Source organism: Stylophora pistillata, chromosome 2 (genome assembly GCF_964205215.1).
Source record: "Stylophora pistillata chromosome 2, jaStyPist1.2, whole genome shotgun sequence".
In the NCBI taxonomy this organism is placed as follows: domain Eukaryota; kingdom Metazoa; phylum Cnidaria; class Anthozoa; order Scleractinia; family Pocilloporidae; genus Stylophora; species Stylophora pistillata.
This window is the reverse complement of record NC_142520.1, coordinates 38,431,930-38,453,662: the sequence shown is the minus strand read 5'-3', so window position 1 is coordinate 38,453,662 and position 21,733 is coordinate 38,431,930. Positions and strand designations below refer to the sequence as shown.

The 21,733-nt window shown below is 38.4% G+C and overlaps 1 protein-coding gene and 2 pseudogenes across 1 annotated transcript; 1 reads left to right on the top strand and 2 right to left on the bottom strand.

The window, feature by feature from the left end:
• The window catches only part of LOC148739397 (uncharacterized), an 86,621-nt pseudogene extending 74,705 nt beyond the window's left edge, over nt 1-11,916 (bottom strand).
• Nucleotides 11,917-14,447: 2,531 nt separating this feature from the next.
• On the bottom strand, nt 14,448-17,022 carry LOC148739396 (uncharacterized). The gene has a single exon (XM_088751140.1). It carries the CDS (start codon nt 16,148-16,150, stop codon nt 14,504-14,506), a length of 1,647 nt encoding a protein of 548 aa, XP_088607266.1. The 5' UTR covers nt 16,151-17,022; the 3' UTR covers nt 14,448-14,503.
• A 683-nt stretch (nt 17,023-17,705) lies between these two features.
• On the top strand, nt 17,706-19,077 carry LOC148739395 (uncharacterized protein KIAA1958-like; annotated as a pseudogene).
• Nucleotides 19,078-21,733: the final 2,656 nt, after the last annotated feature.

The following is a 21,733-nucleotide window of genomic DNA, read 5'->3' as shown; positions in this document are numbered from 1 at the left end:
ATAAACTATCGTTGCAATATTAAGCTTGGTATTTACTTGCGATGTAAGTAAGGGTTATCGGCCTTCAGCTCGTGGTTATGTGATTTATTTCCCTCGTGCGTTGCCCGAGGGAAACGCACGAGGGGAATAAATCACATAACCACGAGCTGAAGGCCGATAAATGGCATTTTTTACATGTGCGAGGATTCCTCAAGCGATGCAAAAATACACTGAAGAAAAATGGCTCTATTGTTCATGTTTGTTTTGTTTTTTAACACTCCATGCTGGCATTAGTGGGATTCACAGGTTTCTCGGCTTTTTCATTATATGTTAGTTTTTTAAAGTCGCATTTCGAATTAGTTGGTCGTCTCGTTCGTAGTGAATGCTGGGAACAGGCTAGCAATGTTGAGCGATTCAGAGTCAGAACTGTTTGTTACTCAAAGCAGTTTTAGTGGCGGCACCTCAATTGAGGTTTCGGAAAACAACTTCGAATCTTTATTTGCGGGTGCAGACAACGAGAAAGCAGTTGACAATTTTAAATTACGCACCGAGAATCTTTTGACCGACCGATTCCCCCCGAAAAGAACAAAGGAATTCAAGTTTATGTAAAACTAAGCATGGGGATAAACATACAAAAGCTTATACGCTGGATGGGACGCTCGGACATAAGAATAAGCATGTATGCATAAGATTATCACATGCTTTCGTTCTTTTTATGCTTATGCTGTCTAGTGAGTCATTTTGTAGATGGCCTTGTGGCACTGCCACAAACATAGTAACCTTCCCTGTTACGAAGGAGAGGTTGGATCAAATCCGCAGCGCGAAAGTAAATTCAGTTCGTTTTGCTTAACTGCGCATAACCGCCCGAACCGCGCGATTTGTTCGCGCGAGAACGCTTCCCTCCTACCTCCCCTACTAAGCAAAATTTTGTCTCCAAACTTACTCCATAGTTTGGAGATCAATAAACAAATCAGAATCCGTCGTTTGCGCATATATTTTCATGGCCTTAGGGGTACTAGAGGGTCATTATTCTGTGTGTTCATACTAAAATGATCAAATTTGAAAATATGGCGTCTGCCCGGCCGACCTTCAAAATTTTCCAGTGGGAATTTTCGTTCCTTTGCCATCGAGTTAGACCTTGGGGAACTGAGAATATAAAGTAGCAATGCTGTAGAATACTCTCCTTGGAAAATAATGGATTTCAAGGTCTTAAAGGTGACTGAATAAGCTCTCGAGTCAACGACAGCACGATTCTCTAAAGCGATGCGAATTGTGGACGTAGACTGAAAACCGAACTTTCGGACTTCAAGCAGGGCCTAGCGACAATTTGACGATTCCATGGCCCGATAAATATTATGTTCGAGAAACAACGCGTTCATAAAGTATAGTTTGATAGAAGATTTTGCCTTAATTCACAGTTTTTCAGAATTTTCAACAGAACGCTACGCAATTTTCTGGCCGTGAAGTCAAGTAATCAACGATCTAATCAGATAAAATTTACTGCGTGGGCTTTGTACTTGAGAGAAATTCGTACGTTTTTTGCTTATAATCAGCAAATGAAGAACTGTTTTGAATAAAAATGTCTTCCCGAAATATTTCTTGGTCATTTTCGTCGTGCTTCCAATTGACAGATTCCATGAAACTTGAGATCTCTCCACTCACGCACAAATTCGCATATTCCTTTTAAAATATAAACCGCGTGCCTATTTGGCACACCTACGAAACTATTTAGCAATGTTTACCTTTCATCTTCATTTTTTAGTTAAAACTTAATACGTAACTATCACTTTATTTCCTTTCTTTGGTTTTTTTTTTCTTTTTCGAACACAATAATCATTTTCCTGTACATATACATTCAAAGCATTGACGCCACCAAAGAAATATACGCTGCATGAGACATAAGTGTATATTGAGAGATTTGGCAAAACTTTAATTCACGGATGAAAAACGTATAGTTTTAAACTCTTTCAAGATTATCATTGGCTTCTTTTTCACCCCACCACTATTCTTAGCAACAAAGATTGCCATTTCATTTGTCTATTACTCGCCAAATGCTTTCAAATGCACTTAAAAGCCTAAATTCGAAAAACGTTGACAGGAATTGACCAATCGAGCGAGCTACCGACTGCCATTCTTTACATCATATCTACAACTCGCTCTTGCGCATGCGCGCAATTCACGAGGTAAAAATTATTTAAGCATGCTGATTGTACTACGCGGGCGTCGTAAACGAGAGAAATTTGTTAGTTTTCCGCTTCCAAGAATAAGATTTAGCGCTCCTTGGGAAAAGCTTTGGTCTTGAAATATCTCATGACCTCAGCTCAACCAACTCTCATGCCCCCCTTGTGCTCTGCAGACTTCCTGCAGCGTGCATACGTTTCACGATACGCACGCGCCAAGCACGAACAAATTCTTGATTTTACATTCTGATTTTTATATTGTTTTTCTTCTTTTTGTTTTTCTCATTATCGATATAAATTAAACTTGTTTGAGATAAAACGTGTCCGTAGAAAATTAATATTCAAAAACCCTTAGAAACCGCCATTGAACTTTAAAATCGTCCTGTCCCTTCATTGTGCGTCGATTTTAATTGAATTGCGAGAATGTTCCAAGAAAGAGTTGTTAAATATAACTACATTCAATATGTTCATGTTTAGACATCCATGTCATCTATCTCTTAGCCACCCGTCAAGTGAGAAGTTTTAAATTTCCCACTCATTCGCAGCCAGTATTCCTTTTGCATTATTGGAAACATAATTGCTCTGTCTGCATTTCAACAACTTTCTCTACGTTTTTATTAGCTTTGAAAAAACCCACTCATCGGGCTCCCAAAAATTGCGTAATACATAACACAGAAAGGGTGCTATGAAGAAAACAGTCTTCCTCGAATGCCGAGTTCCAAAAATTACTAGAAAGTCGTTTTGGTATATGTTTAACACCTGTCGGCAACATGTTTCCGATGTCAACTAAATATTACACCAGCGAATAATCACAGATCCAAAGAGAGATTCTTATTCCACAGCAGCATGTAAAAACAACAAAAAAGGGAAGGAAATTTTTCGAATTTAGAAAAAAATTTTTCCAACTAGTTAAGATATCAATTTTTATTTCCCTAAGTGCGAGGCTAACGTTAGGCTCTTACTTTAGTTCGTGCAAGCACCAGACAAACAAAAGAAATTTGCGAAAATATAGTCATTAATTTTAAGTAACCTTGATAGAACTTTATGGATTCAAATAAGTGTCTGAAAAGAATTCGAGGCTATAAGCTGTAAAATAGATGACCAATTAAGTAATTGCGGATATTGTTCAGTTATAACTAAAAAACTTTGCAAACACACTTTCATATGTTGTGAAAAAGGATCTAAAATAATTTTGAATGAACAAAAGATACCAGCGTACTAAAATGGACGACGAGTTTCACTAGCCATTTTGTTAGTGAGGCCTCTATGCACGAGACTTTCAGTCTTTAAAAATTTGCGTTTCCTTTTTGTTTTTGGTATTATGCTTAGCTGGAAAATGAAGAGCAGAAAAATAAAGGTTTCTTATCAACAAATGCAAGCTTCAATACATACCATCTGGGCAGGACTGAAATTGTCTGAGGGGAAGCACCACAGAGACAAGGAACAAGTGGAGAAAAACTCTCATGTCCGCACAAAACCAGCCAAAAAGGAATACTTTGGATGTTTTGGAGCTATTGAGCACACCAAGTAGTTTATAACAGCAATTTGTTGACTAAGATGTAACTCCAATTTAAGGCTACACTTCCTAGAAACGTGTTCGCCAATCACATTTGGCCGTGATATGTGAAAGATGTTTTATCGCCCGTCACGGAGACGCTGTTCTGAAACAGTTAATTTGGTTAGTTTTCTCCTCAGGCAGTTATTTCCATCGTTCGCCCTCTGTCCTTAAGGACTCTTCTTGTACCTGTTTCAGTGATTAGAAGTAGCATCAAACCAGAAAAGAAATTATTAGTTAAACTCTGCGAAAAGGAAGCAAGCACATAAGAAATCTTATTTATTATTATTTTTTTAAGATTCAAATTGATATCTCTGTGGCATTTTGACCAAAGTTCTTAAGAAATTTAGAACACAATTTTAGAGATCATGGCTTCAATGAGGTAAACTCTTTTGTCAAGTGTCGTTCTCACTGAGAGTTTTTGTTTCAGCCCGACTTGCACCTGCATTTTAAGTATTCTTTCCTCTAATTTAGTGAGTTTTTGATATGCAAATTAAGTCCAAAAAAAGGTTCTCCTCTTATTTTGATCGCTGTCCACACGGGCGGTCTGGCCAGAAATCAGTTTTAGCTTGTGGCGACACAAAAACAGGAGAATTGGAGAACAACCAAACTATGAAAGCTGAATGTTCCACCAAACACTTTTCATGGGCAAAGAAAAAAGAGAACCTTCTTTCGACGGGAAGTCGAGACGGCCCCCCCTAAGAGAGAAAAGCATACCTTGCCAAACCGATACATGCAAACTGAACTGTAAAATACCCTAACTGGTATGTTCCGCATCTTTTCTTGAAAACTGGTCTATATGATAATATCTGCCACAAAAATTCAACTTGTTTGGGACAAAACTCTTAGATATGAAATGAATGGCTTTGAAAAGACCTTTGAAACCGCTATAGATCTTCCTTTCGCTTCATTGTGCATTGACAATTATTGAATTATGAAACTCAGGACATGGAGGGTTGTTTTATGTCACTACGTGATGATGGTAAACATCTTTTTTGAACTCGTGGTCATCCCATCAGATGAGCAGAGTCTTCGCTTATCTACGGTTAAAACTTGTTTACTTCATTTTGTTTTTGTTTTTGTGTTATTACTTAGTCTATATTCCCACAATTTTCTAAATGTCTTTATTTAGCAATAATTTCCATTAAATCCTCTACAATACAAATGTCTTTAATTTAGCTAGAACTTGTTTTTCTCATTATCGATATAAATTAAACTTGTTTGAGATAAAACGTTTCCATAGAAAATTAATATTCAAAAAGCTTTAGAAACCGCCATTGAACTTTAAAATCATCCTGTCCCTTCATTGTGCGTCGATTTTAATTGAATTGCGAGAATGTTCCAAGAAAGAGTTTTTAAATATAACTAAATTCAGTATGTTCATGTTTAGACATTCATGTCATCTATCTTTTAGCCACCCGTCAAGTGAGAAGTTTTGATGTTCCCACTCATTCGCAGCCAGTATTCCTTTTGCATTATTGGAAACATAATTGCTCTGTCTGCATTTCAACAACTTTCTCTACGTTTTTATTAGCTTTGAAAAAACCCACTCATCGGGCTCCCAAAAATTGCGTAATACATAACACAGAAAGGGTGCTATGAAGAAAACAGTCTTCCTCGAATGCCGAGTTCCAAAAATTACTAGAAAGTCGTTTTGGTATATATTTAACACCTGTCGGTAACATGTTTCCGATGTCAACTAAATATTACACCAGCGAATAATCACGTATCCAAAGAGAGATTCTTATTCCACAGCAGCATGTAAAAACAACAAAGAAGGGAAGGAAATCTCTCGAATTTAGAAAAAAAATTTTTCCAACTAGTTAAGATATCAATTTTTATTTCCCTAAGTGCGAGGCTAACGTTAGGCTCTTACTTTAGTTCGTGCAAGCACCAGACAAACAAAAGGAACTTGCGAATATATATTAATTAATTTTGAGTGACCTCGATAGAACTTTATGGATTCAAATGAGTGTCTGAAAAGAATTCGAGGCTCTAAGCTGTTAAATAGATGACCAATTAAGTAATTGCGGATATTGTTCAGTTATAACTAAAAAACTTTGCAAACACACTTTCACATATTGTGAAAAAGGATCTAAAATAATTTTGAATGAACAAAAGATACCAGCGTATTAAAATGGACGACGAGTTTCACTAGCCATTTTGTTAGTGAGGCCTCTATGCACGAGACTTTCAGTCCTCGAAAATTTGCGTTTCCTTTTTGTTTTTGGTATATTGCTTAGCTGGAAAATGAAGAACAGAAACATAAAGGTTTCTTATCAACAAATGCAAGCTTTAATACATACTATCTGGGCAGGACTGAAATTGTCTGAGGGGAAGCACCACAGAGACAAGGAACAAGTGGAGAAAAAGTCTCATGTCCGCACAAAACCAGCTAAAAAGAAATACTTTCGATGTTTTGGAGCTATCAAGCACACCAAGTAGTTTATAACAGCAGTTTGTTGACTAAGATGTAACTCCAATTTAAGGCTACACTTCCTAGAAACGTGTTCGCCAATCACATTTGGCCGTGATATGTGAAAGATGTTTTATCAGAACTCAGGACATGGAGGGTTGTTTTATGTCACTACGTGATGATGGTAAACATCTTTTTTGAACTCGTGGTCATCCCATCAGACGAGCAGAGTCTTCGCTTATCTACGGTTAAAACTTGTTTACTTCATTTTGTTTTTGTTTTTGTGTTATTACTTAGTCTATATTCCCACAATTTTCTAAATGTCTTTATTTAGCAATAATTTCCATTAAATCCTCTACAATACAAATGTCTTTAATTTAGCTAGAACTTGTTAGCTGATCTGTTAGGTTGCCAAGCAACTGTAAAAATGGCAGCCTCAAGCCCATATGAAGACAATTTTCGAAAGAGTAGACTATTTTTTGAGAGCTGATAATTTAATACATTTTTTGCCGGACGATGCTTCCTTCACCTTTTAAGTTTGCACCGTTAAACATTGCTTATGTTTTTCCATTCAAATCTTCTACGTCTTGAGTCTTACTTCACCCTAGTTTGCAGCTGATAAACTTTCTTAAACAGATCGTTAATGAATCAGTCTTGCGATAGACATAAAACAAAACATATGATTTCACTGCAGTAAACACTTTTTTTTTTAGTTTTAAACGAAAATATAACAGTTGTAATAAATAGAACTTCGACAAGCCTACAGACCTAATCGAGTGCTGTTGCTCAGGAGCCCTCAAAACAGAAGTTCATCTTTAATTATTTTTTTAGAAAAAATAATGTAGCGATAAAGTCCCGACTTTTTCATATTAATTTTTAATATAAAATTTTCCACACTGATTCTTAAAGTTGCTTTACATAACAATATTTCCCATCCTTATTATTCAAGCCAGGGAAACAAATATAAACTGGGGCGTGCCCTGTTCTTTTCTCCTGCCCTTGTGGTACCCTTTTAGACATATTTTTGTGTTGTATGTTGGCGAACCTCAATAAACTAAACCAAACTAAACCTTGTTAAAGATGAAACGTCTACACATCGAGTAAACCATGGGAAGTCCTTTGATTAAATTCGAGGTCTTCTCTTGGCTTCTCTGGATATGGGCGATAATCGAAATAGGAAAAAATTAGTGTGTGTTTCCATAGTAATCGTATAGCATGTACATCGTTTATTGGCGGCCAGTATCACAGTTATTCCAGGTTAAACACAAGAGAGCCTCGATTGTTTAAGCATGTGTTTCTCAGCGTATCAATAATAGTTTGCATATTTTTTATTATACTTTATTACACGACTCGGGCATTCAGAGGGCCAATAACTAAAGTCAACCAATCAAAATGCTCTATTGCCGGTCAATATTCTCTCAGTATTGGGCCGGGTACTGTCCCGAATGGTCCCGAATGATACCGCACTTGTGTCCCTTTCAACTTCAGTCGCATAATAGATCTCTTATCAACCAAGCTTGCTCGGGACCGTACCGGAAGAATATCGACCCCCTGTCTTTTTTGTACGGACCTCGCTGCGCTCGGTCCGTACTGTCAAGACCTCGGGCCGATATTCTCCAAGTACGGCCCTCGCGCTTGGCTAATAAGATATATGTAACAAATGAAAACGAAGAACCACAAGCATCTAGAATTACAGGTGAAAGACGTCCTTGAAGGACGAGCGCGTCATGTACCAAAACAAATTATAACATAGCGCGCGTGCTTGCCCCAACTAAGTCCTATTGAGCCGCTATGAACAAAATCTTTATTTACGCACGCCTGTGCGTAATAAGATGACGTGAGCTTTTTTTTACCTGGGTGCAGATCGCTAGAGTTGCCTTCCTGTTTAGCTCCAATGCAGTTTTCCTTCTCTTTAAACTATGGAAGAAACTAGCGAAAAACTGCCAAATTTTTCTATCGACATTGACCTTTTAGGTCCTTTAAGGTCCTGATCCAACAAGCAGCAAAAACAAAGCCGACAAAAACTTGCAAGTTGCACATTTCGCAAATTTGTCGGATCGTTGAGTTTTAAAACATTTTATAGTGACACGACTTCATTTAGCTTTGACTTTCTCCATTTTTCCCGTTAACTTTTAGCTTTTCCTTCAAAGTTATCGATTAACTGGATCAATTGCGCTCGCTCAAACAAAAGTATAAAATGTGGCGTGTTTCTGGCCAGCCAATAGGGACGTTTCTTTACTTTTTTTATGCGTTGTGAAAGTTTTGCACTCTATCACAATAAAAAAAAGCTTCTTCGCACAAACCTTGTTGTCGCTCTGTTTTAAGAGAATTTCGTCATGCTTTTAGCTGTGCGCATATCGAGTTATGGATGCACGCATGCTAAGCATGAACAAATTCTTAATTATAACATAACCAAAGTAAAGCGCGCGCTCTGATTGGTCAATTCAAAGTCCACCATTTGCCCATGGGTGTACGCTGCTGACGTGAGCAAATGAAAAGACTAATCTCCGCACGCGCTTGTTTTTTCTGGTCATGTAAGATTTGTTAAATAAAAGAAAACTCTTTTGGTACGATGTATTAATGTATCAAACGCCACAAAGTACACTATTGAGTTATGGATGCACTGGGAGGTTTTCTAAGTACTCAAGAAGGTAGAGTCGCTTTCGGCTATCGTCTCGCGCGATTCTTGCACCTCTTTCGTACCTATCAACCTCCCGCGTGCACCATAATTCAACAGTGTACGCTAAGGTGTTTACCATTCACTACGCTATCTCTTGTGTTGTCAAGAATTTTCTCTCTCTGAGCCCCCTGTTGAATTTCTGCCGTAAGCCTTTGCCTTTTTCCTTTTGGTAGCCACACATGCTAGATGTCCCTCGTGTGGCCATGATGAGCCTTGGGTATGGCAGATCTCCACTTTTACTTTGCTATCGGTTAGTTTAGATACACTAAATGTGCAAGTATAGTTCCTCTCTATCCTACAGGTTCCTGTTCAAACTAAAATACAGAGTATTTCATTATTAACACTAAATGCAAGTTTAGTACAATAAAGTAAAGATACATTATTGATAGAAAAAGACAGACAGATGGCGGAAAGATACGCAGAAAGAGAGGTAAATAAATATCTCCTGTAGCATTGATAAATGAAAATGATGTTTATGACAGGTAATTTTTAGGTTTCTCTTAGTTTTGAAACAGGCATTTTGAGATGACATGCGTACAAAGTAGGAATTTCTTTCGTTGACCTGAACTATTACCTTAAGGCTTTCCTCTTCTCTTTCCAGTCGTGCGCGCGTGGCCTGTAACTCCCACAATGGTTGCACTAGAAATAATCAATACTAAGCCCACTGTTTTTTTTTTGGTCTCTTGGAACCTGTATCAGGTGCAGTTACGAGAGCCCTTAGTGTTGGTGCAGTTGGCTTTCATATCACAAACATGGATTCCATTGCTGCACTCATCTATATCTGGAAGCAGTAGGAATGTCAACGTAACCTTTTGGATACAAAAATAAAGTGAATGACCAGGAATTAAGTTAAGCAACCCGGTTTTTTTGTTTGTTTTGTTTTGTCTTGTTTTTTGTTTCTCAAAATCTCCATTGCCTTCGTGCGAAACGATTTGAGTATTGTACTTCGAGACGACTGTAGGTTTTCATTTTACCTGAGCATGAGTGTCCATCTCCAGTAAATCCATCTTCGCAGGTGCAACTATAAGACCCAACAGTATTGGAGCAATTTGCAATTTCGTTACAGAGGTTATTGCTGCCTTTGCATTCATCGACATCAAATTAGAGAGTTGTCGAAAGAAAACATTACACGGAGAAAGCATTCAAACAAAAAGGAAGGTTTAAGGTCCTGGAACCAAACTTTGTATAAACTGATTCTGCTCTTAGTTTACTGACCAAGTTCAAATCAGAATAACAATGCATCAGTTATTAAAATGTTTCATTTAAAAGTCAGGAACAAAACCTAAGAGTCCCTGACGGCTCCTTAAACTTAAACGGGTCATGAGTGATATATTTTCTAATTCTCTAGTAACGCGGCTGAATAGCGCGGCATTATAGTCAACGCGTCATGTTGGAAAATTCTGGTCATGATTTGATTGCAATGAGACTAACTTCACTTGTACAGTTTTGTCCATTTCCAGCATATCCAGGTTGAAATTTACATACGTAGTTCTTACCCACTAGTAATCATCTAGTCTGCCCTCTACCAGTTGAGATTTTTCACCACTAATACAATGATTTGTGTCATTAAGATTTTTTATCACGCAATGTTTGTTTAATATACATGTGTTATTGTCGGCATTGTCTTCAGGCCTACACCCGTCGCTATTTTCTTTAAGGCATGCTGGTAAAACAAGTCTTGCTAAGATGACAGTACTTTTCTTTCTAATATGAGGGGTTTAAAACAAGGAAGGAATCTAGTACCCGTACAGTTGCGTCCATTTCCTGTAAATCCGTGGTGACAAGTACAAGTATACAATCTGTTGTTCGTATTTTTCAGCACAAAGATTTTTTTTAAATCTATCAACACAACAACTTTGAAACAAGCCAGACGCACATCACGGAAACTTTACGAAAACATACATGGGTAATGCTGTATAATGATATGGGACGATATACCAAAAAAAAAACAATGCTAAGGCAGTTATTCGGAAGGCATCCACTAGATCATCCTCAAAATTACCTGAGCATGAGTGTCCATCGCCAGTGTATCCCACTTTACATGTGCAAATGTAAGAACCATACGTGTTCGTACAGTCTGCATTCACGTCGCAGCCGCTGATGTTAAATTTACATTCATCAATATCTACAGTTTAGTAAGAGAAGAAGTGACTAAGTTAGAGTAATAAAGGCTGATAGTTTCGAAAGAAACTGTTTGGGGCTGCGTCGTAGAGTAACTTACGAGAGGCATCCACCATAGAACTGGTCCAAACCAAATATTACGATAGTGATATTAATGATAGTACATGAATAATTTATAATACTTTCATGATACTGATAACTATTCATTAAAATACAATAACTCAAACAAAACTTATAGGACCTACCTTCGTTAACCATAACATAGTAAATCAGTACTGCCTTCGCTTTCCTAGTTGGATCCAGCCAATACTTTCTGTCCATGGTGTATTTACCTTTACTTGCTTATATTTCTTGACAAGTCAGCGCCGGTAATTCAGGGATAGAACCTAAGGGAGCTGCAGTAAAGGCAGATATTTTAGTTTTTTTATATTATAAGTTCTTTCAGGTGAGAAGGAACCGGATCGGCCCAGGATAGAGAATAATTCAAGGAATACAAACCAAACATAGAGATAAACTTTTGATTTCATACCTTTGCCGTTCAGTCGCTGAATGTAAAACCATCCAGGGGTTGAAAGAAAATTCCCTGGTCTCGCCTCCCTGGTGCGGCTATTTAGTTCACACATTTGGTATTTTCGATTGTAGTTATAGCTTTGGCACGTGATCTCATGTCCACATTTGACATTGCAGAGGCGAGGAGCCGCCACTGACCATCTTTTGAAGACAGAGCGCTTGAGAGCCATTCCTTGTATGTTTACTTCTGTCCTACATTGATCATTAGCTGTGACAAACTCCATCACAGAAGCGAGAGGGGCGAGTCTTAAATGGCGGAAAATCCACCAAATACTTCCTTTCTTGAGCTAAATCTGAAAATATTGAGTATAAGACCACATGAATACATTGTAAGTGCTTGCGCTGAAGCAAAATAATCTTTTTTTCACTCAAAGAAGAAATGATTGTGTGCCAGATGAAGACGTACAACAGTCATATTACTTCCACATTAAATTGTTGCCTAAAATTAACAAATGGTAAACACCACAGCGTACACTATTGAGTTATGGATGCACGCGGGAGGTTGCTAAGCACGAAAGAAGCGTAAGAGTCGCTCAAGGCGATAGCCGAGAGCGACTCTAGCTTCTTGAGTGCTTAGCAAACCTCCCAAGTGCATCCATAACTCAATAGTGTACGCTGTGGTGTTTACCATTTGTTTTATAAAATAACATTGATGCACTGTAGCTAAAGAGTTCCTTTTATTTAACAAATCTTACGCGACCAGAAAAAACAAGCGCGCGCGGAAAAATAGTCTTTGCATTTGCTCACGTCAGCAGCGTACACCCATCTGCAAATGGGGGACGCTAAATTGACCAATCAGAGCGCGCGCTTTACTTTGGTTATGTTATAAAAATTTTTAAAAAACACTCCATACTTTAAATTGTGAGAACAGAACGAAATTACTCGTAATTTGCTATATTTGAATGTTTTAGTTTTGAAGGATCTTCAAGTTCAGCTTTTGTGGAATGATAAATTTGATATGCTTAAAGCATTTTGATCTAGTAGCCCTGTATTGCGTCCTCGTAATCAATCTAACTTTCCCCAGCCAATGCCTATGCAATCAAAATGTATCGTATCAAGGGCTATCAGAATCCAATACAAAAAAAATTTGGTGGTAGCCACGCAATATTACGAGATAACTGGCTTTGAAATGTGAGAAAAGTGCTGACTTTGCATTTTATAGAAAGTGAAGGAAAATAAAATCTCCCCGTCAATTCCATTTGAATTCGATATTTTTAGAAACAAAATGAATAATACACGTAGAAAATCTTTAAAATAACTAGCAAATACAATACTCAGAACAAGGTCCTGTAAGTTTTTATAATCAAAATGACTGCATTGAAGCCATTTTTAACCCTTATCACTACTACTGACACAACCAAAAATACTGGCAAAACAGTCTCTGCACAGGATGAAAGTGAACTGCGTGTTTATTGATTTTTTCCTTTTATTCGGTGTCATTAAAATAGGAATCACTGCGCGTTTTTTTTTTCTTTAAATCATTTCGTTATTTTTTAAAATTCTCATCGCACTTTGTTCAAGCTAGCCTACTCCCCTCCTCCTCTCCCCCATTGTAAGTAAACACATTGACGTCCGCGTGGCGCGCATGTCTCGCGTAAAGTAATTTCTTGAAAATTAATTTCTCCTCAGAATAACAACACACTGTCAAGCAAAGGTGATGACAGGGCAGAAAATTTAAATGAATGGGGCATTACTTGCTTTATTACCAAATTCTCCAGATAGGAAAAAAATTTGCATTGTATGGTGAGCAGAAAGGGCAATACTCGAATTTTTGAAAGTGGTAAACATGGATTAAAAGAAAACTGCTAACCTCCAAAATTAGTTAGTTGATTCACAAATTGTACCAGTATTACAATACTTTTTATTTAACTGAAAGTACCTGATATAATCCTTTTAAGCCGTTTGTTCTCACAATTGACTTAACTGCATCAGTAAGTCCTTTGTAAGCTAGTAACTTTCCACTTCCATCATTAACTAAGAAAAATTTATTTAAAAAATGTTTCATTGCATACAGTCACATACATGTACACTACAAACACATTCTTGCAGTAAATACTCTTGAGAAAGACTGTTCCTGGTATTTGTAATTGATGTTTTGACAACCTTAATGGAAGTTGACTCCGCATGCTAACTTCAATTAAAGTCTGCGACACACTGGGCCATTTAAAACGAAAATCACCGAGTATGCTTGGTATGGCAATCGTGATATTTGCAGATCACTGTGATTGGCGTATAAAATCACCAGGTGTGTCTCCGCATTTCGAACATGCTAATATCAGTGATTCAATAAGCCAATCACAGCTATGAAATTTGTTGCGATCCCCAAATAAAATTGCCACATGCATCATCAGCATAAGATTGTGGAAATAACAGTCACCCCAACCAACTTACCAACACATGGACAATAAGATTTTACAAGCTAAAACATTTTGCAGAAAAGCCAATCACCTCACATTTACAATAATTATAGGCATGAGGCTGACTTTTATCCACAAGTTTCCATTAGGACCAGTATCTGCACAAGGAGACTAAACTAGAATTTCCCTGACAACATCAAAGGACACATTTTTTTTTCATGACAAATTTTTGTCTCCTCTGTTGCATCTACACTAAAAATGTTGAAGCTGCTTAAACTATCAAATTTGGTTAACAGCCAAAAATAAGACCGATACCATATTTCACTTTATTACATTCATTTTGAAATCACTGGTGGTCCCTGTAATCTGATTGGCTCTAATTGGTGCGATTTATTCCCAAATCGCACCATTTTTTGCTCTAAATCGCATCTTTTTTTCCAGCCAATGAGGAATTTTTGATAATAAAAATTAACGGTAAAAAACTACGACGTTTCGAAGTCTGCATGACCTCATTATCAAGTAAAATGTTAAAACTGATGTAAAATTGTAGCTCAGAGATTATATACAAATAATGTGATAACTTCATTAGAATAATGAGCGTTCATTGGTATTGGTGTTTAGCATGTCAGATCGTGCAGTATATGTTTAAATAAATACTTTTGCACGTATTGAGTCAGACTGCGTGTTTAGCTTTGGTTTTTGTTCGCGAATGAATAACATTTCGTGAATTAGGCAGTCCATTTTCCCGCGGCATTTCTTGAGAACGGAAAACATTTCCTCTAGGCTAGTGGACGCTACACTGTGGGCTTCTTTCAGATGCTTGCCAATGACAGAGGCTTTATGTTCTTCTATGCGTTGATGAAGATGGCGTGTGGTATAACCGATATAATCCGCATCGCACGAATCACATTTAAAAGTGTAAACAACGCATTGGTGGTTAATTAAAGCGGGCTTCTCTTCTTGTATCTTGAGCTTTCCCTCGATCTTACGACTCGTGAAAACTGGTTGTAGGACAGTTCCGATTTTCCGGCCAAGATCTTTCAGCTGATGTCTTACTGTGTCGGCCGATTTTTGGTCTTTAAATGGTAAAGTTATTCTGACAGGTTGTTGTGTAGCCGCGTCAAGTTCAGTTGGGGTTTCGTGACGGCTTTGGATCGTAGAACTCGTGTACCAGGCGATAGCTGAGTTGATGAGTTTCACTGGGTACTTAAGCTTAGTAAACATCCGCTTGAGATGCTGGCATTCCTTCGTAAAAGATTCTTTCGTTGATGACAGGCGGTAAGCTCGGTTCAGCATTGTATTCAGCAGAGATCTTTTGTAACGCTGATCGACATGGCTCTGGTAATGTAAGAGCAGTCCTGTATCAGTTGGTTTATGATATACGCTTGTTGTCAGGTGGCAACCGTTTTTCTCAATCATCATACCGAGGAATGTAAGCTTGTTGTTTTCAGCAATTTCCATTGTGAACTGTATGGCAGGATGGCATTCGTTCAATGTTGAAAGGAAAGCTGTTGCGGCTTGAATATTTGGCATCGTGGCTAATGTGTCATCGACGTACCTTTTGTAGAAACTTGGTAACTTGTTGTTGCGATCCAGTTGTTCTTCAATGGAGCACAGGAGAACGTTTGCCATAAGGGGTCCCAGGGGCGAGCCCATGGCCACACCGTCCACCTGCTCATAAAGTTGACCGTCGAACTGAAATAGCTGATCTTTGGTTGCTATTCTTAAAAGTTCGGTAAGACCTGTCTTTGTGAGGTTGAGACCATGCGTTTCATTAAACCAGTTGTTTTTAAAGGCTTTTTCAGCGATGATCTCAATAGTCTCGTCGAGTGGCACGTTGGTAAATAAAGCACATACGTCATACGACACGAGAATGTCATTCGGGTTGAGTGGTGTTTCCCTTATCACTTCGGCGAAGGAGAAGATATCGCAGATAGTGTGCTGATTTAATGAAAGGGGCTTAAGCTTCTCTTCAAGCCACTTGGCCAGGGCGAAGTTGTAGGTCCCAGTCGATGATAATATCGGTCGCATTGATAGTTGCTGTTTGTGAGTCTTTGGAAGACCATAAAGGTGAGCAAGCCGGGAACCTTTGCGACAAACTGTGTCAGCAATCGGCTTTAACAGGATTTTTCTGACGACGGACTCCAGCTGTTTTTCTTTTTGTAGTAAGGGATGGTAGTGTTTAGGAGGCCGGCCGCGTGTTTTTGGTCTTTCTGTGTTGATAGGGGTGAACTTCGTTGTGTCTTTGATGGAAGCATCACTTAGTAGACGGATGTACTCTGTCTTGTCCATTACTACTACGCCAGATCCTTTGTCGGGTTTTGTAATGACAATGTCTTCCCTTCGTCTAAGTTGATTTATGGCTTGTTGCAGTGCTTTGGGTGGTCTTGGGCCTCTCCTTTGAATATAATTCAGGGCAATCGAGCGAAGAGTCGCGGCGGCTAATTCTTTTTGGTCCTCCGGTAATGTGGGTTCAAAGTCGCCAGTAAGCTTTTTCAAAGCTGGCTTTTACATCACGAGCTGGCACAGGTTGAGCGATGGAGAATTTCAAACCACGGCAGAGAACTAACTTTTCAAAGAATGACAGTCGGTACGATGAGATGTTTGTAATGTGTTCGTCAACGTCAAATTCCTTGTTAATTAACCTTGCAATCTTGCTCGTGTGGTTGGTCATTACGTCTTCGTAAAGTTTCTTTCGAAGATCTGTCATAACGCGTAAGGTAAGCATGTACTGTAGCGGTGAACATTGTTGGCGGATTTCGTCATAGATGGTGTTCATTTCCATCTTTAACATAGCATTCTGTTTCACTTTTGATCTTAGCTCCTCGGCGATGACATTTGTTGAGAACGCTTTCGATGATTGTTGCCAGTTCTTCGACTTCGTCTGGTCGACTTTGGCGAAGGTTGGTGTAAGATCTACATTCTGGCAAAGGCGAAGAAATTCAATGGCTCCATCACATTTGATTTGCTTACTGCTTAACTGTTCAAGACGCCTGAACAAGTGCAGTCGATTCTCCCGTTTTAGAATTCTAATCAGAGAATGTTTAGAAATACATTTGATAATAAAAATTAACGGTAAAAAACTACGACGTTTCGAAGTCTGCATGACCTCATTATCAAGTAAAATGTTAAAACTGATGTAAAATTGTAGCTCAGAGATTATATACATTATTTGTATATAATCAGAGTTATCACATTATATACATTATTTGTATATATACATTATATACATTATTTGTATATAATCAGAGTTATCACATTATTTGTATATAATCTCTGAGCTACAATTTTACATCAGTTTTAACATTTTACTTGATAATGAGGTCATGCAGACTTCGAAACGTCGTAGTTTTTTACCGTTAATTTTTATTATCAAATGTATTTCTAAACATTCTCTGATTAGAATGAGGAATTTACACTTAAAACAAACAACCAATCAGATTTCAAGGCTTGTTTAAAGTGACCAATCAAATTGCAGGAAAATGAAAAACAAGGAGTATCATCTGGCAAATTTTGCAACTTTTGTTTCCAAAACTCTTATTTTTTTCCCCCAAAAATGGATGAGTTTAATTTCATCCAGTTTTTGAATGATGACAATGAGATTCTTCAGGCTGAAGATCAACATGCCAGGGACTTTCCCACTTTTTGTCTACATTTTGGTGAATATTTTGACGATTTTGTACCTTCTCAAGCTCAAAATCCGCGCGATCCCGAGTCCACCGAGTCAACAACAAACGAAGAAAATCAAAAGCCACTACAAGAGTTGGATATTGCAAGATTTCCCATCATTTCAAGCGATAAAATACATGAGCGTAAGTCTGTCACTTCCAATAAAAATACGTCCCGCTCCACAAAACAATGGATGAATGTTTTCAGAAGCTGGTGTCAATGCCGCCACCTTGAATAAGTCTCCATCGAAACAATGGCGCCTGAAGAACTTGACAAAGTCCTGAGTAAGTTTTACGCCGAAGTAAGAAAAAAGGACGGAGATGATTACGAGCCAGAATCCCTTAAAGTCATGCAGAGTGCCATAGAAAGATATCTAAAGGAGAACAACTATCCATTGAGCATCGTGCAATCGAGGGAGTTTCACTCCTCACGAGAAATCCTCAATGCGAAAGCAATTTCCCTGCGTCAACAAGGAAAGGGAAAGAGACCCAACAAAGCTCAGCCAATCACATCTGAAGAAGAGTCAGCCCTGTGGGAAAAAGGTCAGTTGGGCGATTTTAATGGAAAGGTCTTGACCAATGTCAACTTTAAAAATTTGACGGAACAACTGGGATTTCGTGGTCGCCAAGAACACTACGATGCGTACGTGGAAGATGTAATTATAAGACAGCGAGAAAATGGAACTGAAGTTGTTGAGTTCAAAGAAGGTCCCACCATATGGTCCCACTAAAACACGGAGCGGTGGTCTCACCATCAGGCGAAGAACAACACCGCAAACAATGTTCAGCACCGATGGCGGAAAAAGCGATCCAGTGCGGCTATTCAAGCTTTGGTTGTCCAAGCGACCGGAAGGAATGAAGAACACAGGGCCACTCTATCTAAGCATCATAAATCGTCCTAAATCAGCAGATGTTTGGTATACCAAAGTTCAAATGGGACAAAACACCATCGGCAATTAAATGAAATCTATGGCCTCTTGTCTCAGGACGATTAAGAAGCTGACGAACCAAAGCATGAGGAAAACATTGGTATCAAAACCGAAGAAATCAGGTCAACCGCGCAATATCATCTGTGAAATAACAGGCCATGTACGTGAATCTTCGTTAGACGACTACGATAAAATAGACAAGAATCACAGGAAAGAACTGTCTCACATTATCAGTGGATATAAAGACGTGTCAAACGAAAATCAAGCAAACGAAGTCACCCGCCAAAACACTGCATATCAAGCCTTAAATCAGGAGATTGCAGTCCAAAATAAACGAACACCTCTGGTTCCTATTTATCACGTCCAACAACAAGGCCAAATGTATCAGGCCATGGGTTCCAATCGTGGTTTTCAGCCAGCTGAATTTTCAGGATTTCAACCACGTTTTCCATTACAGTCTCCGCAGTACCGCATGGAAGCCTTCAGTTGTGCTGCTCCCGTTCCATCGCAGAATAACACAGGCTGAACCTTCAATTTCTTCTCCAGAGACAGCCAGAATTCTCCACCCCAACCACAGAAGAAACGAAGGGCTTACATCATTGAATCACACGACGAGGATTGAACTTTAACGCTTCACTATTTTTCTGAGTTATTGAGGACTTCTCGAATTTGTTGAATGATACTTGTCTTTCTTTAGATACGCTTGACTGAGTTTTTGACACATGACGTCAAAGTCTTTCTGTTTTGCATACAAAATAAGATGTAAATGTGTTTCCGTTTCCGCTTTTTATTTAAAAACCGGCTCAGTTCTGCACCAATAAAATATTTGAATTGACCAAGTTCTGTATTTTGGCGATTTCAAAATGGATGTAATAAAGTGGTAATTGAACCTCGTGTCGTGCAATTTTGGTCTGAAATCATACTTGTGATTTCAAATTGAACTCGCGCTGCGCGCTAGTTCGATTTTGAAATCACGCGTATGATTTCAGCCCAAATTGCACTCCACTCGAGTTCAATTACCATTATTTATTATATGGCTGTGTCTCACAAGGACTGGGAACTACCGAATTCACAAATTTGATTGGCTGAAAACAATATTTAAAGCGGTCTAGATTTTTCGGCATCTAGACCGGTCTAGAAAAAAAAGGTACAAAGAATATAAAAAATTGGCATATTAGACACGACCATATAATAAACATCTTATCAACCGAGCTAGGTTGGTCTGTATGGGAGAATCTTGACCTCGGTCGCTGGTACAGACCTCACTGCGTTCGGTCTGTACGGGTGACCTCAGTCAAGATTCTCCCATACAGACCTCCCACTCGGTTAATAAGAACTAAGTAATCTTATTCTATTTAGCTTTTCCCTTCCCTTTGCTTGGAGTGGGCACTTCGGAATCTTGTGCCACATCTACTGCTTCATTGTTGGACTGATAAAGTGGCAACTGGAAAATTATTCCACCATTATTATAATCTTACCCTAGCTGCATCCAGTGCCTGACCTGCTCATAAGACTGGCTGCTATAATTTGCCAATGGATTAAAACTCCTGGCCAATCACCAGGATTCATCTTAAGTTGTTCAAAGTTGTAAAATCCGTGAGTTTTGCAATGAAAGACAATTATTGCAACTTTTTGGTAAAGTAAACTCAGTTCAATTACCACACTGGTGGTGTTTATAACAAAATGGTCAACCAGTTTATAACAGTTTTGTTTATTTAAATGATTTTGCCAAGGTTTTACCCAGGACAAATTTTATCAGCAATGCCATTGAAAATTTGTTTGCTTCAGCCAAAATTTGTCAAGCCACAACAAACCATCCACACTTGTAAAGTAATTAAAATTTGTACAAATAAACAATTTTTTTGCTAGTGCAGATAGGCCCTTAAATACAAATTTTGTGGCTCGTCTACCTAAAGACTCCCTTAGTAGTATTAAAAACTTGTGAGTAAAAATGATATCCTATTCCTAACAAGTGGTTGTCGCATATATCACCATAAACTAAATCAAAATTAATAAGGAAGCCAACACTAATACAGGGATCTTTAATTAACAATTGGTTCATGCTTTAGCATGCACTATCAAGTTATGGAGCACACAGGAAGTTTGGAGACCATGAAAGAAGCGTAAGAGTTGCCCGAGGCGATAGCCGAGGGCAACTCTAGCTTCTTGAGTGCTCTCCGAACTTCCCACATGCTCCATAACTCGATAATGCACAGCTGAAAGCATGAACCAATTGTTTTAGAACATAGCCGGTGGAATTGTGCATCAAATCCGACGTGAGAAACGGAAACAATATCAGTTGAAGCAAATCGTGACGGCACTGATGCCAAGTCTCCTTTTCCGTTGTTTTTCTCTTTTCTGCCTCATTAAGAACTCTAGCCCAAGGGAAGAGGTTGAAACATTGTCTTTGTTTTCCAACTAGTAGGCCAAGTTTCTGTTTGTATCCATTATTGTCCCGAAATATATTATTTTTCCCCGCGCTAACAATGGCTGCTCGCGTGAAACAAAAAATCTCTGGCGAAGCGATTTGCTGACGCTGTCAGCGTGCACTATCGGGATTTTGAGCACGCTTACAAATAATTATTGAATTTGATTGTGCGGTTCTGCTAGCTGTGTTCTAAATTAGAAATAAAACATCCATTCATGAAGTTTAAACAATAAGAGTTTTCAGTAAATTAAAGTTTCCAGTAAGTCGTAAAATGGGAAGTTTCAAATACTTCCCACAGCATTGCAGTAATCAATTCCTTTTTTGAATGCTTTTGCTAAAGCGAGGGTGAAAACAGTTCTGTATATGGGAAGATTTAATTATTTCAAGACCATCTAAATTGCTCACGTCAGTTCAAATTGATATAAAAATGTGCGGAAACTTTCGTTCATTAAATAGAGGTGAAAATTTAATGAAATAGGCTTATCTGTGCGGAAATAAACTCAGACAGGAATGTTTTACATCGCTGTTGATGTTCCCGTTTTCAAAATAACCTCGCCTCACAATAAACTGATGGTGGTCTCCTAATATGTTATTTTATACCGTGCCTTACCTTGAAATCTAATTTTGATCAGGTCCAACGGATGCAGCACAAGAGTTGAAGTGACCCCTCCGGACACGCCGGCTACAAGATGCTCGTAGCGAATGAACCGAGTGATTGAAGGCGTTTTTGAAGCTGTTCGACGGTCAGAAATTGCTTGTTGCTCACTCATGTTGTTTTAAATTGAATATACACTCTGACCTCATTATTACGTGTAAGGAAACCAATAACGGTTCACACGATCACATTCGC